This window comes from Ursus americanus, chromosome 13 (assembly GCF_024610735.1).
Source record: "Ursus americanus isolate L20-20 chromosome 13, mUrsAme1.1.p, whole genome shotgun sequence".
Classification (NCBI taxonomy): domain Eukaryota; kingdom Metazoa; phylum Chordata; class Mammalia; order Carnivora; family Ursidae; genus Ursus; species Ursus americanus.
Window position 1 is genome coordinate 54,826,420 of NC_142139.1, and position 25,989 is coordinate 54,852,408.

Sequence of the window (25,989 nt, forward strand, 5' to 3'; positions counted from 1 at the left end):
TGCCTGTCAGCCTTTTTCCAGCATCAAGCACTTTTTCTTTCAAAATCATAGTAGCTTGTCAACGTCTCTACAAGGAAGTGCATAAACAGATTGCAAAAGTTCTCCCCTTATCTAAATTCTTAAAGTAAATGCCCATAATATCCCCAACAGAAAAAGAAAACTTTGTGGTTAATGCAGGTTTCAACCCTAAATCTGCCATTTCCTGACAGTTCACCTTTAGCCAAATAATTGAATGTTTTTATGCTGAAGTTTGGGGTACAGAAATAATAAAAATAATAAAAAGAAAAATAATGATGACTGCATCAATTATTCTGAGGATCAAATAGTTCATTTTGTGAAAGCAGGCAACGTGCAACCCTCAGAAGCTGTTGTGTAGGAAATTGTCAGAGAGGGCTGGCTTGTATTGATTGTAATTGAGTTCTTTCTACTAGACTCTGCTGTTTCTCATGCATATGCCTTGTCTTCCTCCTCCCTAGGCAGGGAGATCTTTACTGTCAACAGCCTAGAGTGCCTTGCTTCATAGGCATCGTGCAGGCCGTATCCCACAAGGATTTTTTGGCTGACAAAATAGAAGATTTTCCTGGTTATCATAGATCTGGTTTCCACGTAATTATCCTCAAAAGTCAGCAACTCAAAAAACAAATGTTATTTATAATTTCTAAATTTGTCTCTCTTGCTCTTTTCTGTTATTTATACATTCATGTATGTTGTAAATCATAAATATTTATATTTATATTCAGGAATCAACAATAAATATTTTCCCAAATACTAGGATACTAATTCTAAGACAATTTAAGATGATACAATTGCTTGTGTTAGAATGTGTGATAGACATATGAAATTTTAAAAGTTCAATGAAAACTTACATACATGTTCTGTATTTCATAGTAGATCATGAGTCCAACAGAATTCAAACAATATTAACTCAGGGAAAAGTTGTAATCCATAAAATTACATTTAGAAATAATCTAAAAGTTAAGTGGCATCAAATTCCTTAGAATGAATGAAATACACCACAAGGGTTTAACAAAGTAGGTGACCATGGAAGTTTATAATTGAAAGCAATATTTGCTTGAGAAAGTCAGAATGCTGATAAGCTGTCAGTGAAGTTCAAGGTGGAAGGAAATCTATAATGCGTCATAGTAGTTGCTGATCTTCCTAAACCTTGCTTCACCAAATATTTGCTTAAGTTTGGCATAAATGTCATGCATAAATGTCAAAGTTCACATGGAAGAATTTGCCTTCAGAACACCATGAGGGTACCTGCAGCTGCCTGCATGGTACAAATTGAGAGAACCTAAAGCCTCACTAGCCTGAGAGTATCCTCCTCCTGTGACTGTCACCACTCTCCCACCAACAGCATGCCTTCCAAAACAGCCATGGTCTGCAAACACCAATGTTCACGTACAACTATGCATTTTATTGTATTTATTTGTTTTGTTTTATTTTGTTTTGTTTCGTTTGTACCTTAACAACTTTCAAAGATAATTTGAGACTATATGCAATAAAAGCACAATGCAGTTGCCCAAAATCAATTAAAAATTTAAGACCAAACCAAGTATAAGAAATTCAGAACCTAACATCTCAATTTCCTACTTTTGCCTTTTCTCCTTTAGAATGTTAACTCCTTAGGGCAGAGGATTCTGTCTTGCAGCTATGTCCCCAACCTGTAGAAGAGGAGCCCAATACAGTAGGCACTCTACAAAAATATGCTGACTGAATAAGTAAACAGAGAAAGTGAGCAAAAAAAAAAAACAAAAAAACAAAAAAAATGGGAGGGGGACTAAAAACATTCGTATTTCTATGATTCAAAATTTAACTCTGAGCTTGGTAGCATCCATGCCAAAGAGCATCATCAAAGGTTACAGAATTGTGATTGTCAAGTAGTAGGAATGCCTAAATAAATAAATAAATAAATAAATAAATAAATAAATAAATAAACAAACGTTTTTTGGTTCTGAATTTTTTCATGAGAAACTTTCTTGGCAGGTCCTGAGAAATATAAAAATCAATATCTTTATAGATAAGGTTTTTATTAATGCAGTGTCAGACCTACTACTGTCTTGTATTAGTGAAATCAGCATGTGATGTGTATTTTATATTTTCACATTAACAACTATTAATATATAGCACTGATTACTTTATCAAGTTCTTACTAGAAAACAGAGCCCAGGGGATGAGTAACTATTGGTAAGACAGGTGAAACAGCAGGGTAAAGAGCAGAACAACATTTCACTGAGGACAGCAGGTCACAGAGAAACGCTGCAGTGAGGTCTGGATGGCTGAGAGCAAGGAGGGAATGAAACACTGCTGCCTCGTGTCTTTGTTTGTATACCTCTGTTTCCCATCAAATCTTAGTTAGGGTTAATCCACGTTTCAAGTACCAGGTATTTCTTAGTTTTTCTCCATCATCTGCCATGACCCAGGCACTGTGCCAAGCATTAGCCATTCAAAGACTGTCAGTTACATCTCCTCTTTTAAGCTGTTCACAGTCTAATGGATGAGGAGTTCTCTAACTCATATTAGTAATTCAGTAAGATGAATATTATAATAAAATACTATGCAAAGGGTGATGTTTGGAAGAAAGAGAGAATTGCACTGACTGAGGAATCAACACCAAAAGTAAGTGAAATTAAGTAATGTTTTTAAGGATAAACTGAAGTTTGAAACAGAAGAACAGAAAGGAAGGGCAAAAAGAACAGCAGGTGCAAAGCATGAAGACATGAGAGAACATGGAATGTTCAAGGAATGGAAAAGAGGCCAGTGAGGCATGATTGTGGCATGTGTCAAAGGGAAGATGGAGGAAGTTGAGGCTGGAGAGTTTTCCTCAGAGCAGGCTGTCCAGAGGCACATAGATAACCTGCATATCATGTTTTGGACCTTCTCTTATCCACTGGGGGGAGTACTATTGGAAAACAAATACCAAAAGAATGACATGGCCAAATTTGTAAACATGTTCTATCCCACCATCTTCCATCTCTTACTACAATATGTTTAAACTATTTTAATAGCAATTATCATGTTTCTCCTTGTATTTATTTTTTACTCTTGTCTTATCCCTCTAATCCCACCTATTAGATTATAGGATCATTAAAGGCGAGAAACTATGCCTGGTTCATCTTTGTCCCCCTTGAAGCTTCCCTGGTGCATATTAAGTGATAAACAGTTATTTGATTGAATTCATGTTCGACTGACCTTTCCAGGAAAGAGAAGTAGAAGAAAGGAAGAGTAACTATAAAACACACAGGGCCACCGAAGAGCCATTTCTCCCATGGGGAAGAAGCTAGACCTATACAAATTCCAAGAAATTAGAAAAAGGCTGTGGCTTATCAGAGTTTTAAGCTAAATTATTAATAACGGATGAAGAATGTACGAAGGGGAAAAAGATGAAGAGGAGAATTTCCAAACACTTCAAATTCCTTAAGAGGACAAAGACAAGGGGCAGAGAAAATTTAAAGATTTAGGAAAATGCTTTATTCCTCAAAATTTCAAAAATCTTTCAATTCTACCTGATAAATTGGAACTTGTTGATGTTTTTGGCATTTATCTCATTTCTTTACTCCTTAAAGACAGTATAATTAGTTCTTTTCACTGTATTTCATTTTCTGTGTCTATTACACCAGCATAGAATTACCAAAAGCACTGTTTGAAATAAAACATAAAATCTCAGGGAAATAATGGAGATGTTTGCAGTTGTATTTCTTTTGATTACAACCTTTTAACTGTGGGCTGTTGACTGACATGAAAATTTCTGAAGCGTGATTTTCCCGTGAGTTTTGGCCACCTGGAAACCTCCCTTGTTCATCCACATTGAACGAGCATTTTCCCTCGACCATGTGCATGTTCTAGCAGCAATAACTGGGTTGCAAATTAAACCCAAACCATATATGCTATAGAGCTATTATTTCCTTTTTCACTGTGCAAGCAGTTTTTAAGCTACACCTAATCCTCACAACTGGATCCTGTCAGATGGCGCCTCTTTAAAACCAAAATATAAGTTAATAAGCAGGTAATTTAATCTGCCTCCAGCAAACACTCCCTATTCTAAAAAATGAACTAAAAAGGGTTTCATCATTCAGAAGTTTACTTTAAGCTTCCTCATATAATGTCTTTTATGAAGGTTTAAAATTTATCCTATTATGTTCACTTTCACTAAGTATAGTTAAATTTATAGCAGAACTCTGATATTAGCAGAAATAGCAGAAAACTGATCCACAGTTTTATTAGTCTGTTGTATTGCTTAGGATTCTTGGTTGTGGAAACTATAATATATTGGTAGTTAAATGTATGGTTAAGATAATGAGTTCTGAAGTCATTGTCTTGATTTAAATCTTGGCTCTTCTATTCACATTTTCTGCTTCAGTTTCCTTCTTTGTAAACTGGGGCCTGTTGTGAGAATTTTAAATGAAATAATCTACATAAAGGCGCTTGACACAATGCCTACCTCACAGTGAGCAGTACATTGTTAGCCATTATCATCATCAGAATTACTATTAGTAGGGGTGCCTGGGGTGGCACAGCGGTTAAGCGTCTGCCTTCGGCTCAGGGCGTGATCCTGGCGTTATGGGATCGAGCCCCATATCAGGCTCCTCTACTGTGAGCCTGTTTCTTCCTCTCCCACTCCGCCTGCTTGTGTTCCCTTTCTCTGTCTCTATCTCTGTCAGATAAATAAATAAAATCTTTAAAAAAAAAAAAAAAAGAATTACTATTAGTAGTGCTCATGCTAGATGAAGTTATTAGGTAGCTGATGTTCTATAGCAGATTGGTAAACTTTTCCTATAAAAGTCTGGATAAATATCTTGGGTTTTGTCAATCATAAAGTCTCTGTTGCAACTACTAAACTCTGGCATTGTTCTTCAAAGACAGTCAAAGACATTCACATGGCCACACTCTAAATGTAGTCAGGAGTCAAAAGGCTCTGCCTCTGAAATGATCAATTCAGATGTTTCACTATCTCGATACATCCTTCTTGATATCTCTTTCAGTCATTCCCACTACACCTTCCCTTTGCTTTCATTGGGCCTTCAGTCCCTTAAGCTCTGTATGATCAAAATCCTACCCATGAATCCAAATCCAGCATAGATTTTAGAATCCACCCCATTTTGCTGATACTCTCAACAACCTTGTCCATCTCCTTTCCATCTTACCTGTGTGACAAAACTTGGAGCATCTTATCTCCACATCTTCACCTGGACTGCTGAGCTCTGGTGAAGAGAAGAGTGCAATCACACTGATTAATGACAATATAAATACATCACATTTAACTTCAACTAAGTCCTCACCTCCGCCCATAAATCCTTTTTTTAATAAGATTTTATTTATTTATTTGAGAGAGAGCGTGCATGCACAAGTTGGGGGGGAGTGGCAGAAGGAGAGGGTGAAGCAGATTCCCTGATGAGCAGGGAGCCCAATGCGGGGCTTGATCCCAGGACCCTGAGATCATGACCTGAGCCAAAGACAGATGCTTAACCAACTAAGCCACCCAGGGAGCCCTGCCCATAAATCCTTCTTAAGGAATTTTTTTCCTTTCTCTGCATCAGCTATTTCAAATTGTCTCCTGTCCTCATAAACTTCTAAATCCTCAGAAATCTCAAGATAGGAGCTCCCCTTTCTTTCAATTACAAATTTATCCAGATTCCCCCTTGCCCCTTCTCTCTCTCTTTCTCTCTCTCTCTCTCACACACACACACATTTTAATTATTTCTCTCCTTCGACAATGGAAGAACTGTTCCCTTCCAACCTAAAGTCATCTGTACCATAATAACTCATTTCATCTCACATCCTGGAAGACCCAGTCTATTCATCATCCCCACTTTCTTACATAGATCTTTTGCTTCTCCCTCTCTACTGTCTAATTCCATTAGCACTGAAACACATTCCTGAGCCACATCTTAAACAAATAAACCCACCAGATTTCATACTTTTGTCCACCTACTACCTCTGTCTCTCCTCCTTTCTATAAACTTCTCAGAAATAGTCAATGGCATGTACAATCTATATTTCCTTTCCTTTCATAATTTCTCAACATATCTGGAATCTGGCTTAAATCTCTGTCACATACACCAAAACTGCTGTTGCCAGTGGCGCTAAATGTTCCCAGTTGCTAAGTCAAAAGGATACTTCCTCCTTCATGAGACATTTCCTTGCCCAGCTTCCATGACACTCCACTCCCCTGGTTTTCCCCCAACTCTCTGGAGGATTGTTTCTTTTTTTTCTCTCTCTCTTTCTTTCTTGATGATCTTATCCACCACCAGGTCTTACATTGTCACCATGGGCTAATAATTCCCAATAGAGTTTTGCTCTCTTTTCTCATATACTCTAGACCAGTATCTCAAATTGCCTTCCAGACATCAATACCAGAGTTCCCAGTTACAAAAGGTGCAAATCAAAATTAAGATTTTTTTTATCAAAACTTTTCCCCACATTTGTGTCCTATGAGTTAGTGGCACCATCCATCCCATTGTTCAAATAAGAAATCTATAATCCTGCCTCTGCATCATCTCTTCATTTAACCAATCACAGATTTCTGTCCTATCTTTTATCTATTGTCCACTGTTGTCCATCTCAATGTCACTTATTCAGGCCTCTGTCATGTTTTTTTATCACTATCAGTTGTGCTTCTTAGTGCCAAGTGACAGAAATGCAAAGCGAAGTATTGATAAGAGTTGTGGCAATTCACAGAATGAGGCCCAGAGTGTATGCTGGAGGCAAGACCAAAAGGCCAAGAAAAGGCTCATGTGTGGCCACCACTGCTGTGACAGCTCAACAGTCCACACCACAGCTTCTACCTCCCACTTCTGCACAGCCCCCACTGCTACCCCTCATACTCCATGTTGCTGCATCTGCTGCTATGACCAGACACCAGAATGCTTCCTCCACGGAAACTGCCTCAAAGTCCAAGATGGATGCATGTAATTGCCATGTGCCAAGACTTGTGCCCAGGCTCCGAGGGGCTGGGAAAGCAAATATTTGGAGATTCCACATTTCATTGTAAGTGAGCTTTGTTTCTCACTGAGGCTCATAACATGAGGAATTACCCAAAAGTAATAAGGAGGTTCAGATGATGGGCAACCAAAGATAAAGCAATGATAAGTATACACAACCCCGAGAAGAGGACACAAGCCTTCCCACTGGCTTTCTTCTTTCGTTTTGCCTTCTTCTTCCCCTGACTCAGTCCCTGAGCTAGGCTACAATCAGTTATCTTTCTAAAATGCAACTTTCAGGGCACATGGGTGGCTCAGTTAGGTAAGTGGCTGCCTTCGGCTCAGGTCGTCATCTCAGGGTCCTGGAATCAAGCCCCGTGTTGAGCTCCCAGGTCAGCGGGGAGTTTGCTTGTCCCTCTTCCTCTGCCCCTCTGCCTGCTCATGCATCGCTCTCTCTCTCTCTCTCTCTCTCACTCTCTCAAATAAATAAATAAAATCTTTTTTAAAAAAAAAGGAAAAAAATAAAATGCAACTCTAGTGATGTTTCTCACATACTTAACAGTCTTCTTTGTCCTCTAGCTGCACCTAAGATAAAATTTAAGTTCTTCACATAGATTTCTGTTTCACTGAAACTCTGAGTTACCTGAGTCTGGCATACTCTCCCTGGGATCAATGCTTCTGCCAGTGTCCTCTTTACCTGCCTAACTCTTCCATCTCCTTCACATATCATCCTATAGTCTTCATCTTCCATAAAGCTTTTCTTGATCCTAACCCTGTTATCCCTTCTAGGTGCAAACACAGCACTTTGTTCTCTCATCATAGCACTTGACACACTAAATTATATATGTTTATTGCTTATTTATGCCCCTCATAGACTAAGTTCCATGAGGGCAGAAACCTGTCTTTTTCAAAATTATATTTCCTGGGTGGCTGGGAGGCTTAGTCATTAAGCATCTGCCTTTAGGTCATGATCCCAGGATCCTGGGATAGTGTCCGATATCAGGCTCTCTGCTCAGTGGGGAGTCTGCTTCTACCTCTGTTCCTACCCCACCCCCTTGCTTGTGTGCTGTCTCTCACTCTCTGTCTCTCTTGCAAAAACAAATTAATAAAATCTTTTTAGAAAATTATATTTCCCAATCTCTCACACAGTTTAATAAAAAAATTAATTTCTCTAAGGCCAAAAACAAACAGACCAATAGCTTCTCTTCCAAAGAAAAATATATTTTGCTATAAATGGAAATATGGTCTGTTTTGCCCTCAGTATATAAACATATTTTTGGCCCAAAGCATCTCTCTCTTCCAATTTTCATGTTTTCTGTGTTAATGTTGCCTGGTGACTTATATCATCACACAGTTTAAGAGTTGACCCTGACCTTGACTTCTTCTAAACCATCTACCATGTTTGCTGACTGAAGGGCCAAACGTAATTAAGGGCTCTGTTTTGGGAGAAATCAAACCGCCTTCTCAGGACAAACTATGAAAGGCTTTGAAATAAGCAATAGAGAACTGGGGTCTTTTCAATGGAATACTCAGTGGGGTCTGGTAGACTTTCCAGGGTCATCTGATTCTATTCTATGCCTTTTACTGTCTTTAATTAGGCAATTCTATAACTTTGTAAATTGCAGAAATCTAATAGCAATGCAAATTATACTTGAACATAGATATACAAATACATTTTTTTCGGGTAGAAATACTATTAGTTTGTACTCCGTAGAAATGACTCCAAACATTACATTTTATTGCTCTCTGTATATTAACCAGTTTCAAATTTATTAGTAAATTCATTTCAACATTCTTGATTATCTGTGTATATATTTACATACTTATATATATACATATATATTATAGTTATATACATTTATACCCATATACTTTAGAGTCTATTTTGAAATAGTTGTGCATCTTACCAGTTTCCTCATTAATTAGTTAAATAAAACCTTGCATAAATGTTTATTTTGATACTTGTTATATTTGCCATGATTTTGCTGTGTTTTTTTTCTTTTTTGTGACCAGAAACAAGCTCCAAGCTTTCAACTGCTGGTCCCCAGATTTGGCTTCCCACTGAAAATCACAACGACACTAGTATGTGGTCTCTCCTCCCACCTTCATAAACTTCCAAGCTCCCACCCACATTTCTGGATTTTGAGCTTCAATAAGCTTTGACCTTAAGAGACAGTGGCACACAAACTAAAACAGAATTTTCTAGTTCCTGATACTTGAGTTTTGGGAGAAGGCTGCGTAGGAAGGTCAAAGCTAATGGGTACTTAGATGAAGGGTATGTGAAAAAACTGAAAATCAGGCTATATATTTTCATATTTAATTTTGCATTTTCTATATTATATGTTCTATACATAATAGTTTCTATGTTTGATTGTGCCTTTTCAAAATTATGCGTTAACTGCCTGTTTCTCATGAACAAAACATACTAAAATACACAAAACGCACTGAATACAACTTTTCTCCATATATGGGCTAATTTAAAGAATTGGTGAGGAATCAGAATGATTCCATTCTGGAGTACAGACAGGACAAAGGAATTAGAGTAATGTTATAAAGAGGGAGACAGTGACAAGACCATTCCAATGGATTTGTAAGATTTACTAGGAGAATAGGGGGTAATATGGCTTAGTAGGTAGGATAGAACTAGAATGTGGAGAATCTCATAATTCAGATATAATAGAGTAATCTTTCTAAGAGGACGTCTACGACACAAGTACAACTTTCAACTAAAGAAGACACAGTAGGTTAATATTGAGCCTTAGGATCAGATTACATATCTTCTGTTGAATTGACATGATATGAATCGTTGCATCCTGTGTGGTAGTAAGTCCTCGAGGTAGATTTCTGGAACCCCTCTACATACTGCTGTTTGAGATTGGAGACTTGCAGGAGTCAAAAATGCAAGCTGGCTCTTTTTTTGGTCATAGGAGAGAAAATGACACTTCACATAATAGAACAAAATTTCATCACTCTAAGCAGGATCCCTAACTGGAAAACTGGTTCTGGACAAGCAGCCCAATTCTGTCCTCATGAGGAACACTGACCTTATGGAGAATGAATTTCTCACTAAATTTACTCCTGACCCAACCTATAAAGTTGAGTTTTACCACATCCAACAAGCTTCCTTTTTGACTTCTAGACTTAATCTTGAGGCAAGTTTCCCTTCTGAAGGTTTCTAGATCTTCCCTCCATCATTCTATGAACAATATACAGAAAAAGAATAGCATACTTAGAGTAACAGGAGAGTCATTGCCTCATAATATTTAGTTCAAAATGCAGTGGAATTTCAGCTACTGCCCAATTATTTTGCAGGTCATGAAACTGATGGTGGTATTTCTATATAAATGCTGGCATTTCCCTATAAATGTCCTGTGCAAGGCACAAAGTTCTCTCACATGTCCTTAAAAGATTTAAGTTAGGTTCTCATAGCAACAAAGCTCTTTTCATTTTCCTTTGACACCTTATCCAAATTTTATTTTATTTGTTTATGTGTTTTCCACCTCGCCCATTTACAAACCCATGTGAGTTTTAATTCCTTGAACATAAGGACTACGTCCTCAGTCTAGATCAAGAGTCAGCAAACTTCAGCCTCTGAGCCAAATCTATCCCATCACCTGTTTCTGTATGGCCTGCAAACTAACAATGTTATATATTTTTCATTTAAAGATATATATATATATATATATATATATATATATATATATATATATATATATTAAGGCGGGTCAGAGGGAGAGAGAGAATCTTTTTGGGGGGTGGGGGGGCAGAGGGAGAGAGGGAATGCCAAGCAGCCATGGGGCTTGATCTCAAGACCCTGAGATCATGACCTGAGCCAAAATCAAGAGTGGGACGCTTAACCAAACTGAATCACCCTGTTGTCCCTATATTTTTTAACTGTTGAAAAAATTCAAATGAAATTCAAAAGAAAAATATTTTGACATGTAAAACTTATATAAATTCAAATATCAGTGTCCATAAATAAAGTTTTATTGGCACATAGGCATGCTTATTCATTGTATTTTCTATGGCTTGTTTCATGCTGCAATGCAAAGTTGAATAATTACAACAAATACAGCATGGCCACAAAGTCAAAAGCATTTACATCTGGCCCTTTGTAAAACAGTTTGCCAATCTCCAGTCTGGAAAATGACTATACCTCTAGCACCTGAAACTTAATAAGTGATTATTAACTACGTGTTGAAATAGCTGTTGAATGAGTAAATATGAATGCACATGGGTGGACACAAGGAAAAAATGAGTTAATAAGATGATAAGATTTGAAATATTTCATTGAAAACTAAAAGAGAGTTGGAATTAAAATGTATTTGTGGTTTAGGGTGAGATAAGCAGAATCAGACTTACTAAAAATATCAAGCTTCTAATCTCATAACACTAATAATATTAGAGCTTTAATGAGGTGTGTAGTTGGGGGAGTTACAGAAAAGGAGGCTCTGAGAAGTGAAGAATGCCCTACTATACTCTTAGTGCCTACTGCAGATATTTTCTTTTTGAATTATTCAATGCTGGTTAGTAAGATACTTAATATTTACTAACAGAGAAAATATTAAATTAAAATGATACGTAATAAACACAAGTATACTTGATGTTTCTTCCAACTTGAAGAATAGAGAAAAATGATTTTTACCAAAGTTTACTTGTTCACTTTAATGTTTCTCCCAACTTGTAAATTAGTAGTAGTATGATTACACAGACACACACACACACACACCCATTGCTACTAATGGCAATTCTCTCTATGTTGTTTTTCAGAACACAAGAAGTAAACTGGTTTCCAGTGCCTCTGGCCTTCCTGTTGAGAGGAAACAAAAAGTGTATGAAGACTATTGAAATATGTCAGAGACTTCCTCCCATGACTCTTTCTATGATTCCCTATCAGACATGCAGGAAGAAAGCAAGAATGTTGACTTCTTCCCTGAGCTATCTGCTTTTCTCAGCCAGGAAGAGATAAACAAGAGTCTTGACCTGGCCCGGAGAGCTATAGCCAACTCTGAAACAGAAGATTTTGACTCAGAAAAAGAGATCTCACAGATTTTCAACACCTCTCCTCTAAGTGTCTGTGAAAATCCTTCCCATAAGGAGACCAAATTTGGTGAGCCAGCCTCCTCAGGAAGACCTCATGATAACAGGCCAACACCTGTACAGCCTCTGCCAGAACAAACTGACCGTACCTCTTCACCTGCTTCAAAGAGGAAACCTGCCAAATCACCCCTGCTTGCTAGCCCCAGCTATATCCGGAGCCTTCGAAAGTCTGAAAAACGTGGTGCAAAAACTCCCAACACAAGTGTAAAGCCCAAACCAGCATATCAAGGTAAAACCGGCCCCCAGAGCCAGCTATGTGACAAGGCGGCTAATTTCATCGAGGAGCTGACATCCATATTTAGAGAAGCAGCAAAGCCAAGAAATAGAAGTCCAAACGGGGAGTCCTCATCACCAGACAGTGGGTACTTGTCTCCTAAAAATCAGCGGTCAGTCCTGATGAGTGCCTCAGCCAGCCAGAGCCCCACCGGAGACCAACAGGAGATGGAAGCAGAGGTCAAGTTACCAGAAGTCAGGCATTGCTACCAGGCAGACCAGGACAAGGCAGTGCCATGCAATAACATCTCTCACCCACAGCCCCAGAATGCGCTCCACTTCCCCTCAGCTCCGCGATTCATCCAGAAGCTTCGGAGCCAAGAAGTGGCAGAAGGAAGTAGAGTTTACCTGGAGTGTAGAGTCACTGGAAACCCAACTCCTCGAGTCAGGTAAGTACTTTTTATTATGAATAGCAAATGATTTGTGTTGACTTTTGGTTTTACTTTAATGTGGAATGAGAAGAGATTTCCTGTAGAGTTAGCCCTCTGGAGCCTAAAGTGGTGTTTTCAAATACCCGCAAGGCAAAAGCATCCCAGAACTGCAAATACTAGTTGTGCTAGTTATCACTGGTGGGATGTGTCTGTTTTCATGAACCATGTGCTACTAAGGGGAAGGCAAAGGACCGGACAGGCATAGAGGAGCACGAATAGGTTATTAAATAGGACTTCAGAATTAATTGCATCCAAGAAAACTTAAAATGTGCGACTGATTGATTCAAAGTACTGTGAAAGTGTGTGCATCATTTGAATATGAGGTGCTGAAGATGATTGAAAGTGTGGCTAGAACTGGAAGTTGTCTGGCAGTACAGAGATGAAAGACACAGGTGTGCGGAGGCCCACTACAAGACTAATCCCCAAATATATACTCCTATCTAAGGCTTGGGCTAAGTGGCCACATAGTCACTTAGAAAAAGCACACCCACATACCTTCAATGTGATGCAACCAAGGAAACCCAGAAAGATAAACCAAACTGAAAGCAACACAGATCTGTTGCTTATACACAGACTCTGGCCACTACAACATGGGTATACCAAAAAAATAAATAAATAAAATTACATGAGCGCATGGTTAGTTGGAGTCAATGTACACTTACACCACCACAACCATTCTGATTTCTGGAGTTCTTCCTCTTTAACTCCAGAGTTCATACTTTCTGTGCAAAAAAGTTAAGAGAAGTGACCCAGAGTGGTTTCCAATCATGGCTCCACCTTTTACCAATTGTGTCACTGAGTTGCTTTGTGACTTAGTTTCTTTATCTGTGAAATGGGAATTAAAATAATGCCTACCTCACTCTATTTTATGATGGCTAAGTAAAATAATACGTGAAAAAATAAAACAGTGCCTTGCACCTCATGACTGCAGCATTAGTATTACCTATTACTTTTATTATTTCTCATTTCTTCATTTTATATGCCAAAATGAAATAATATTGCAAGCTGGATTATACCACAAAAAAAAGCCATACATTCATTAATTTTAAAAGTTTTGCTTTTATTAATGAAGAATATTTTACCTGGGTTATATAAATACTAAAAAGTAAATTCAAAATTGTGAAATTTGGCAAAATGGAAAAGTGGACATCATAGGCTAAAAATTGCAACACTGGTATATTCTTATTAATAGAGTACTTCACAAGACATGAACTTGACCTCTCACCCTACATCCACTAATACACACTTTTCTAGAGCTGGTCTCTTAGTTTGACAGGTTATTGCTCACAAACATGAAGTAAGCATTAGCATCACTGGCTAAAAAGTGGTATAATTAAAGGGAGGGAATTTTTTTTCCAACCAATTTGTTCAACTAATTCCTCCTGAGTCAGTTTTTACAGTAATTTTGCTGTATTTCTTTTAGAAACTGACAGCAGGGGGCAGTAAAAAGCTTCTTAATGGGTTCATTTCATTAAAGCTGTCATCCTAAATTCTGCATTTATGTATCTTTTCCATAAAGAATTTTTCTAACTATTTTGCCTATGAACGAAATGAAATTCTGTGATTCTTTTGGATTCTATTTAGATTGTTTTTAACCTACTAATCTTGGGAACAAATAATTCCCTATGAGTAATAATTTCACATGTCATTCAAAACAGTTCCACAGGTTCTCATACAACATATGACTCCACTTACATTTCCTCCAAAATAAGCCCCTTTCAAACGTATTACTGTGGCAAGTAAATATACCATACCCTTTCAAAAATGACAAAAACAATCTATTTAACATCAAAAGGATTGATTCAGGTGAGCAGACCATAATTACTACATTAAAGTTCACTTAAACATTTAGTAATTTGGGGGACATCAAATTCATGCTTCTGCCTCCTTTCTTTTTACTGGGGTTGGGGGAGCATTAATTTAGTTAGTAACTACAGAATTATTAACTAGTTTTCTCTCGTCATCTCCTGGTCTACCAAAGTTCATGACCAAGGTCCATCAGACACTATAAATAATGCCCTCCTAGAGTAATTAAGTCTTTGATGAAATGCTCCATTGTTTTAAGCTAGCTGGTCATTTTTTTATCCTTTTGGAGTTTTTGTTTGTTTTTTGTCTTGTATTTTGAGAGGGAAGTGTGCTGGATTTTCTTAATTTCTGTTCCAAAGATCTTGGTACTCTCTTTCATGCATTTGTAGATATAACTAATGCCTAAGAACACTGAGATCCTTTTCCACATGAGACATGGGAGTCTAAAGAGATCATCTTCTTTGAAGGAAATTTCATATGAAGAAGAAAACCTTTAATAAAATGTACCCTGCACTGGGGCATTTTAGAACCTGGCTTGACTCAGTCAGTCCAGGGGACTCTAAACCCAGAGATTGTATGGATCTGTTGATTTCTAGGCTACCTCCTAAGATCCCAGAAGCAGGTGACAGGATCCATAGAGAGCAAGGGGATGTCAGAGGAACCCGAAGCAAGCAATAAGCAGAGGGCTGATAGATGCTAACTGGTAAGCATAGAGACATTCACTTACGGAGAAGTCAGCAGCTATAGGGCAGGTGAGTAAGATGTGGTACAATTGCCATTGGTAAGGTCCAGACTTACTTAAAAGGCATTCATCCCAGGAAAATATGGCCGCAGGTATCAGTATCCAGATACAGGGTCTGGAGCACAGGGAGAAACTTTTATCCTTCAGGAGTTCAGTTAAGGAAAAGGCAAGGCTACTGCTCCAAAGGACAATAAGACAGGGACAGTTCAGGAAATAAAGACTCAGGTATGATTAAATGAGGCAGAACTTTAGTGCTGGGTCCAGAATAGGGAAACAAATTCTTAGACTGACAAGGCTGGGCTACTAAGCTGCTGGCCTGGAGCTTCTTAAATTTGGCCTAAATAGAAATCATTTGGTCTGAGAACCTGCACATAGTGAAACTTAGATAAAGTGGCCCCAGATAAAGGGAGGATTGGTGAAAACAGTAGGATCGAAGCCAGGCCAGTCATTTCAAGGCTTTTCTACTTCATCCTCCCACAAATATAACTGGCATAAATACCAGTTATAACCACAAAGAGGACTGAAAAAAAAATCTGTTTTCCGTCTTTATTCTTGCATAGTTCCAACAAAACCTCAACAAAAGAGAGAAAGGCTGATGGAAGAAAACTCATGTATAGTAACTGAGGTCATATGTAATTTAGATACTACTCAAATTACACACAAATTATTTGTTAACAGTTTGAATTACTACATTAAATAAAATCAAGTCAGAATTCACAAATTTTTCTGATTATGTCCCAATGTTCCATATTTCTCATGCACTACTTTATAACAATATAAAAACATGTTCCCTTGCATCACTCACCTTGCCTGTTCCCTCCACTCTTGACTTTTGTGAGTTGGAGAAAAATTCATGGAGAATTTTAGTTCAAAAGTACCTCTAGTACTATAAAAATGAGACCTCATATTTTCACTTATATCTTAAAAAAATATTTTATTGTGACAACCATATATTTCAAACCATTTAAATATAAGGAAACTAAGAAAACTAGGAAATTATTTGCCTAGGAACAGAAAAATAATTAACCATAGAGACTAGACTATAACTCAGGTCTTCTGATTCCTGATCCGGTACTGAGTGACTCACGAGACGATTTGGCCCCTGTCACTGCTGTTTTGCTTGCTGTGCATGGCTTACTGACAAGCTCCAGAAATGGAGATGAGCAGAACTGCCATGTGGAATTCATATTCCAAATATCTTTAAAGAAAATGGTATCCTGATAATTTCCACAATATTTTTCTATGTTAAAAAAAAACAAAACAGCCATTCATGGTTATTCACTCTTTGCAGTAAGTTAATACTGCAAAGTAAATCAATCAACATAAACCCAAAGATGTTTGGGTGTGGGGGAAAGCAGATATTCTCCATCAAGTAACTACAAACAAAAGAAATTATTCCCATTTTATGAGCAGAAGTCCAAACCAACCTCATATTCAAATTATATTGTGAGGTAAATGTGTACATACTCATAAGGGGAAAAAACACTTTTAAACATCCACTTATTGCAATAAAAGTGAATCCAGCAATAGTCCAATCATATTTAATATTCTAAGTACAATTACTCACATCTAATCATAAGATGCCTATTAGGTCATCATTATTAGCCTAATAAAGTTTCAATCAATATATGTAATTAAAAGTAATTAAATTCTTTCTTTTTAAAATCAAAACCCAGTACCTCCAATGCTTCCAATTAGTTTACATTAGTGAGATTTTGATCATCATCAAAAGCCAAAACAAGAGAATTATCCACATCAAATCTATGCAATACTGTCTGTAGAAATTTCCATCTCCTCAAAAGAAAATAGAAACAAACCACTGATTCAATTTTCTTACTAAGGGTATCAGTATATTCCGATTATTGACTACTTGGTTTGGGAAAATGTGGCAACAGCACCACTAGCCAGTAGGTTATGAACACGTGGTGCTTGTTAGGATCCAGATGGCTTGGGGTGCCTGAGTGGCTCAGTCGGTTAAGCATCTGCCTTCCGCTCAGGTCATGATCCCAGGATCCAGGGATGAAGCCCCAAGTCATCCGGCTCACTGCTCAGCAGGGAGTCTGCTACTCCCTCTCCCTTTGCTCCTCCCCCCGCTTGTGCACTGGCGCTCGCTCTCTTTTCTCTCTCTCGCTCTCTTTCAAATAAATGGAAAAAAAAAAGATCCAAATGGCTTAGTTCCAGGAGTACTGTTTGTTTTTGTTAAAGAATATTGTCACAATGCAACACCAGATAGTACCATTAGATTATCAGTATGAAAAATCAACCATACAAGTATTGTTACAGCAACATGAAATGTAATTAGGTACAAATAATTTGGGGAACAATTTTGTGATATACAATAAAGGTGAAGGTGTACATATCCTAAACTTTTATGTAATAACCAATTGTCTACTTGACATCTCTGCTTGGATATCTATTAGGTTTATCAAATTTAATATATCCAAGACTGAACTTCTGGTTCTCCTCTCCTCCAAAAACCTTCTCTTTCTAAATCTTCTGCATGTCAACAAGTGACAATCCTGCTTCCAGCTGTTCAAAAGAAAAACCTTGGAGACATCCTTGGCTCCTCTTTTTCTCACATCTCACATCATCCAGTCCATCCAGCAAATCCAGTTGGCTCAACCTTTAGTATATCTAGTATCTAACCACTTCATACCACCTCCACTAATCAGGCTGTCGTCATTGGCTGGGCCAAGCCACCGTCATTTTCCCCTGGAATATTTGCATTACCTTCCTAATCTATCTCCTTGTTTCCATCCTTGCTCATTATACTCTATATTGCACCCACCATGATTCTTATTAATGAAATTGTGATCACAACACAACGCAAAGCATTCTAGTACCTTCTATGTCATTCAGAGTAAAATCTGTAGGCCCTATTAACATTAATAAGGCAGAATCTCTCTGATTTCATCCCCTACTATGCTCCTGTTTGGTCCACTCCAGCCACAATTGTGTCCTTGCTGCACTCTAACATGCCAGGTGTGTTCCTGTCTCAGGCCTGTGCACATGCTGTTCCCTTTATGTAAGTGCTCTTCCCCCAGGTATATGCAGGATTAGATCCTTCATCTCCTTCATATCTCTTCTTAAATGTCACCTTTAGAGTGTGGCCTTCCATAACTACTCAATGTAAAAGAACAGGTCCTCTCCACCTTACTCTCTATTCCAGTCGTTTTGTTTTTCTCCACAGAACTTATCTGATACACTCCACATTTTACTTAATTTTTTTCATTGTCTGTCTCCCTAAGTAGAATATAAAACCCTTGAATATAGGGATTGCCATCTGATTCTTGTTGTTGTGTCCCTAGAGCCTAGAGTGGTGCCTGGCACATAATAGGTGCTCAATAAATATTAATTAAATAAAAAATGAATGAATTTCTCTCCTAGGTATATACCTGGAAGGAACTTTTGCTCCTGTGTACAAGGATACATATATAAGAATGTTCATAGCAGCATTGCTTCAAAATACTGTAAAGAACCTAAGTATTCATCAAAAAGAAAATGGATACCTCTTTGACATAGTGATTTTATTGCCTTTGGATATATATATCCAGAGTAGGATTGCTGGATCATATGGTAGTTCTATTTTTAATTTTTTGAGGAACGCCCCCATACTATTTTCCATAGTCGCTCTACCAACTTACATTCCCACCAACGTGTACAAGGGTTCCCTTTTCTCCACATCCTCACCAGTGCTCATTATCTCTTGTCTTTTTGATAATAGCTGTTTTAAAATGACCTATGTGTCCATTGTCATATGAATAAAGAAAATGTGGCATATATATACAACGGAATATTGTTCAACCATAAAAAGAAGGAAATCCTGCCACTTACAACAAGATGGATGGACCTTGAGGGCATTATCCTAAGTGAAATAAGCCAGGGAAAGACAAACACTGTATGATCTTATTTATATGTTGAATCTTAAAAAAGGCAAACTCACAGAAACAGAGCGTAAAATGGTGGTTTCCAGGGACTGGGGGGTGGGGGAAATGGAGAGTTTTTGGTTAAAGGGTATAAACTTCCAGTTACAAGTGAATAAGTTCCAGGGAACTGATGTATATCGTGGTAATTACAATGAGCCATATTGTATTGTATAATTCAAAATTGCTAAGAGAATAGATCTTAAATGTTCTTACTATACACACACAAAATTTGTAATCATGTGAGATGATGGATATGTTAACTAGTTTTATTGTGGTAATCATTTCACAATATACAGATGTATCAAATCATCACATCACACACTTCAAACTTACACAGTGTTATATGTCAATTATATCTCAATAAGGCTGAAAAAAAGGAAAGAAAATGGATGAGTTGTGATTTATATTCATACAATGAATGAGCTAGAGTTTCATGAATTAGTATGTCTGAAACTCATGAACATAACAGCAATCTAAAAAAAGACTTGTGAAAACATGCATACAGATTGCATGAATAAATTTATCCATATGAAGTTAAAATTGCAAAACAGTCCTATTTCAGACTTAAGGATATGATAAAAGTATAGAAAAATGCATGGGAATGACAAATCCTAAATTCCAGACAGCAATCACTATAGAGATAAAGAAGAATGTGATTAGTAAGGAGTGCACAGAGGGTATCAACTGTGCTTGCAGTGTTTCATATCTTAGGTTGGGTAGTAGAGACACAGATGTAAATAATGCTAATTTTATACTCATTGAAAAATAATGACTTTTTATTTTACTCTACTATCCCAATTATGTATTTGGTGTGTTCCACAGCAATGTTTCCAATGAATGGCATGATTTACTCTATAAACACCATCTAGAAAATCTGGGTGGTAAGGGTTGCAGATCAGATAAGGTGGCTCTTAGGTGTTTGCCCTCGTGAGTTGTAAGTTAATCAATTTTCTGAGTTGTCTTAGTTATGTTTTAGAGCTTTAAAAAGATTTTTCATTTAAATTCATGGTGTTCTTAATAGAATGAGATATGTACTCAGTCTTCTGCCAAGGATCTTTTATGGTGTAGTCTACCCAATTTATTGACTACAGGGGATAGAAAAATGTGTTTATGAGCCTCTCATTACTAGGATAAAATGCCTGCATTTAGACACACACACACACATAAGTGCACACGCACACGTGGTACCTTTTTAGAAGTAGTGAAAATCTGAAGATTAATAAGAGTTGTTGCATATTGTCATCTCACCAACCCAATCACTTCTTCCGTATCATCATATTTGGTAAATAGGAACAAGCAAAATGGGGCAGAATCCAAAGGAAACAATACCAATTAATGTTATAGGTTCCTATTTTTCTTACTCTTTTATCATTTCCTTTGATTTATTTCTAAATTTTTTTCTTTTTCTGTACATTTGCATTGACTTGAAAAACTAAGTCTTTCCTATTTTACAGAGGATAATAAGTGTTCCCTAGGACATCAAATTACCGTTGAACTAGAAACCAAAGGAGATTAAACAACAGAGTAGCACCTTTATTTTCACTGAAATGAAGAAATAACCTTATCTCTGATTCCCCCTCACTGGTGCTTTTTGTGAGTTAATAAATTAAGGCGATATGACCTCTCGTGCTATTTTGTCCTCTTTCCTATCCTTTCCATTCTTTCTCAACCCCTATTTCCATCCAGTATCTACCTACTTGTAATTCCCACATGAAAAATCAGTGAACCCAGGGAATGTCGCCTCTGTTTTGCAGAGTTGTTGTTTAATGATTTGAACACTACAGAATGACAGCAACTATCCTATCACCTGTTCTTGGACAACCCATGACACCGCGATGCTGTGCTAAGCCAGTTCCACTGTACATGATGATGCTCAGATGGCTACCTCAATGAATCAAGAAGCAAATTGATATTGAAGGCCAATGTGGAGTATTGCTATAGTTAGGAATTTGAATTGGTTATAACAGTCATTGGTATATAGCCATGAAGTAGCGGCAGCCAAATCAGACAGTAGCATCTGTTCTGAAGAATTGATTCCATCATTTCAGTTTACATCTCCATGGCCAAGTTTCTGGATTTAACATGAAAACCAATCAATAAACAAACATCAACATAAATTTTCCTAGGAAATAAAGGTGGTCAGAGAATCACTTTAGAATTAAAACATATGCCTGTGCATTACCAAAAAAAAAAAAATGCTTATAGAAGAAACAGCAAAAGGGTCTAGTGGCTGACCATACAGATTCTGAAGCAACAGTGTGAATCTTGCCTCTATCACATTATCAGTCCAGGCACCTTGACAAGTTATATAACCTTTCGATGCCTCAGTTTCCTTGTCGGTAAAATGAGAATAATAAAACTACCTACCTTTAGTGTTATTATGAGTGTTAAGTCAATTAACAAAAGGAAAGAGTTTAGAACTCTGCCAGCACATAGTAATAGCTTAATAAATATTAAGGTATTATTTTAAAGTTACTTATTATTACTATTATAAAGTGTTCACCTTTATTGTTTATTGTCATTGATTTGGTATAAGTTCCCTACACTCTACTGTCTCAAAAATCTTTCAGTCTGTTCCTTTTCCTTAAAGTCTTCATGCTACAACCCTCTTTTGTACTGCTAAAGTATTCCCAGTGGTATAGGGTTTATAGAGAGGGAACCCTTCAACTTTATAGGCTAAACGTAATTTATAAGGAATACAATATATCTCGAAAGGTGTTTCTGATCCCGTTTGGACAGTGAGTCTTAGATTTGTATCTCAAGGTCAGAATCAATACCCAGGCTGCTATGGAGTGTTGGGATGTTGTCCCTGGTCTCTGTCTATTGTCATTGTCTGGTAACTTTTACCTCATTCGGCCTTCTGTTCCTTCTCAGCCGCAGGGGATGGGATCAAAGCCAAAGATTTTCTTTCCATTTCTACCCCTCCCTCCTACAACTAATTATCTCCTCATCCTCTCTTCTTAAACCTCAAAGCTGTGAAGGTCAGCCTTATTGTGGACTACTGACTACTTGGAAAGCCTTCTAAAAATCAAGTCTTTGACTATTGTTTTCTTGCTGCTTTTTAAATTGTTTAGCAATTTTCCTGAGTTAACTTCATGGCTCCTTGTTAAATATTTGCTAAAGCCAATTGATAGTGTTTCCCCAACACTGTAACCACTCCCTGTTTTTGTATTCCAATAATTTCAGCAGGAAGAAAACTCTAAAAATAATTGAGTAACAAATGCAGGCTTTTCCCCCAGCTAGATAAATTGGCTTTGATTTTGTATTTTCTTCCTACTAAGTATTATACCATACAGCAAAGCTCTCAACAGGAAAAGAATGTACTTTTTGGAAGTTTAATTTACCATTATGCGAACTACTGTGAAACAGTTGTTTTGAAAGAATTTGACTCTGAAGTTTGGGATGGATACTTTCATAGTCAAAACGACTCAATGTCTCAAGTCTTTTCTGTAGAGTTGCTCAGAGAACTTCTTGACATGTTTCTTCATTTGCCTTAGGGCAGTGCCGCATCACGGATCACTGAACCTGTTTAGGCATAATTACAGCAATTCAAGAACTCCACTTCGATGGTGCATTCTTTTGACGGTTAAAAGGACTTACTTTATAAATACAACTGTACCAAATACAATTATAAGTCTGAAACCTGATGTAGCTTACTATGCTGACCCAGATGCAAATATTTCCTACCAGTTGATGTGTTCAAGTGATGTGTAGCAATAGAACTGATTTTTTCTATTTAATTTTAATTTCTTTGAGCCAAGAAATAGGGTCATATTTAGTATCTGCTGGAATAGGAGTAAAGTGCTAGTCATGTGAGCACTGATAGTGAAACCCAATCAAAAGCCTGTCCTGGCAGAAACATTACTAATTCCAAGTGGAAACTTTGTTCTCTTGATCATGAGTTCTAACGGTGAAGTCTAGTTCTATATAATAGCATAGGGGAAATTAGGCCACAGAAACAAGTTTCCAATCAGTGGTTATATGGTCCACATGTAGGCCAAAAAACTTAAATAAAAATACCCTAGGGAATAGGATTTTTTTTCCTAGAGAGAAGGAAGGAGGAGGGTCAGGAGAGGTGGGAGGAAGAAAATGATGTAAAGGGGAAGAAAGAAGGAAGGAAGTAGGGAAGGAGAGAAAGAAAATTTACATTTGAAGTTAATCGGTTCTTTCTTTAAAAGCCAGAGAGATCTTCAAAATCATTTTGCCATCATAGTCTACAACTAAGTTTACAAACACACACACACACACACATGTACATATATATATACACACATATATATGTTTGTTTGTTTGTTTGTTTATTTATTTATTTATTTATTTATTTATTTATTTATTTATTTTAAGTAGGCTCCACACAGGCATGGAGCCCTATGCAGGGCTTGGACTCATGACCCTGAGATCAAGATCTGAGCTGAGATCAAGAGTCGGACACCTAAACAACTGAGACAAACAGGTGCCCCAGCAAACACTTACATCTTAATGAAAGAAGATATTACTTGAAACCTTGAAAGATAGATGATACACAGTGTGGTCAATGAGTTAAGCATAGGACTTTTTCCATATACTTCTACATATAAGTTTACAGACATTTATATATTAATGAAACAAGATGTGACTTGAAAGACTCGTTATACACGGTGTAGTAAAAAAAAATTATTTTTACCATCTCAGAAGTTATCACAGGACAATTTGATTAGCAGAGAATTTTCCAATTGTGCTTATGCATAGTGAGGGCAATAGATATATAGCTGATGAAGGCTAGGGAGAGGAGATAGAAAATATTTGTTTCAGTTTTGAATTCTGAGCCACCACAGACAAAGATTAAGAATTTTCTACATCATTGGAGCACCTGGGTGGCTCAGTTGGTTAAGCATCTGACTCTTGATTTCAGCTCAGGTCTTGATCTCAGGGTCATGATTTCAAGCCCCACATTGGGCTCCACGGTGGGTGTGGAGCCTACTTTAAAAAAAAATGCAAGAATTTTCTACATCGTTATATGAATTTTTTTTTAAAGATTTTATTTATTCATTCGACAGAGATAGAGACAGCCAGCGAGAGAGGGAACACAAGCATGGGGAGTGGGAGAGGAAGAAGCAGGCTCATAGCGGAAGAGCCTGATGTGGGACTCGATCCTATAACGCTGGGATCACGCCCTGAGCCGAAGGCAGACGCTTACCTGCTGTGCCACCCAGGTGCCCCCATCATTATATGAATTTGATTACAATGAAGGAAACATCATGGACTAATAAGCTTTCTAGAATAATAATACCAAAAATGTATTATTCACAAATAAGAGGATTTGGTCAAGGGTAAGGACTTAGCTAGGCCTACTCACACCTATTTAGAGGCTTTGTCATGCCCTCATGAGGAGACTTTTAAAGTTAACACCAGAAACTTACTATAGCATTCAACTACATCAGACACGTCTGTACAGTCATTGTGCAGAATTACATATGCCAGTAGGTTGTAGGAAGCTTATGCTAGAATGTCATTTCCATTCTTCTCAAGCCCTTTGTTTATCATTCTAAAGTCACAGTAATTTCTCTTTATTTTCCTTAGAGCTACAGACATTAGAACCTCACTACTGTTGTTGTCATTCTCCTAGTAATGACAATAGATATTGGGGCGCCTGGGTGGCTCAGTCAGTTGAGTGTCTGACTCTTGATTTTGGCTCAGGTCATGAGCTTGGGGTAGTGAGATCAGACCCTGTGTGGGGCTCCATGCTGGGCATGGAGCCTACTTGGAATTCTCTCTCACTCTCCTTTTGCCCCATCCACTCCCCATCATGCACTCAATCTCTCTCTCTCTAAAAAATAATAATAATAGTAATAATAATAATAGATATAATAATATTAATAGCCAACATTTCTTGAGTTCTAAGCACATGCCAGACATTCTTTTCACATATAAACTCACCATTCCTACAAGGGAGATACTACCATATTTCTTGGGTACTAAGCCATATATTTTGTCACATTTTAACATGTCTATAATCAGAATGCATCTTGCAGAAGAGAGCATTTTACAATCACTGTCAGACCGTAGTCATGATATGATTGCCTGTACACGCATAAATTTGGTCAGAACTGTTTATTTTGTCACTTTAATTGAGCTATTTGCCTTATGGTACAGCATACTGGTTTTTTTTCTTTCTTAATGGCTCATAAAATAATGGGGTCTTATAATGAGTGGTAGATTAAGTTCAGTGAGCTATAATATTATCTCCATTTTAAAAACAAGAAACAAAAGCCTGACTAGCTTATGAAAATTGTCCAATTGCCCAGAGTCTTTACTTTTTTACCATTACACCATCCTGTCTAAGAAATCAGAGTGGAACACACAGTCCTTCTTACAGAATGGTGCCCCAACAAAGTTTGGGTGAGCCCCAGCTTACCATTAGAAACTAACACAGTAGTCATTATTTCTTGAAAAGTGAAATATCCATGAATTGCTTCCTTCCATTGCTCCAGATGGACAACTTGGAAAAGAAAGGAGGCATGACCAATGATTTCCTGGTCCTCATGAGAAACCCTTCCCTTGTGTCTACTTCTAGCCACTCTGTATTGTTGCTGTGAGGGAGACTCAGCATCGTGATTAGTAGGAACAATCTCCCTTGCTGCAGCTTGTGAGGCCATGGGTTATAATTTCTGTCAAAGCCAGTTACCCAAGGCCTCTCTCTTTCTCTCGTGAACAGAGTAGTAATCCCAAACAGAACATAACAGATATGATTTGTAATCCGGTATGGTACTCTTTAATTCTTATGTGTAGTGGCCAGCATTTTAATTAAG

General features: G+C 37.5%; 1 protein-coding gene across 6 annotated transcripts in view; it reads left to right on the plus strand.

The window, feature by feature from the left end:
* Nucleotides 1-25,989, plus strand: part of PALLD (palladin, cytoskeletal associated protein) — a 396,356-nt gene that overhangs the window by 13,918 nt on the left and 356,449 nt on the right. For all 6 annotated transcript variants that reach the window (XM_045798682.2, XM_045798683.2, XM_087866573.1 and 3 more), the window contains exon 2: nucleotides 11,694-12,685. In XM_045798682.2, the coding sequence (XP_045654638.2) occupies nucleotides 11,775-12,685 (911 nt within the window). In that variant the 5' untranslated portion in view covers nucleotides 11,694-11,774. The remainder of the gene's footprint in view (nucleotides 1-11,693; nucleotides 12,686-25,989) is intronic.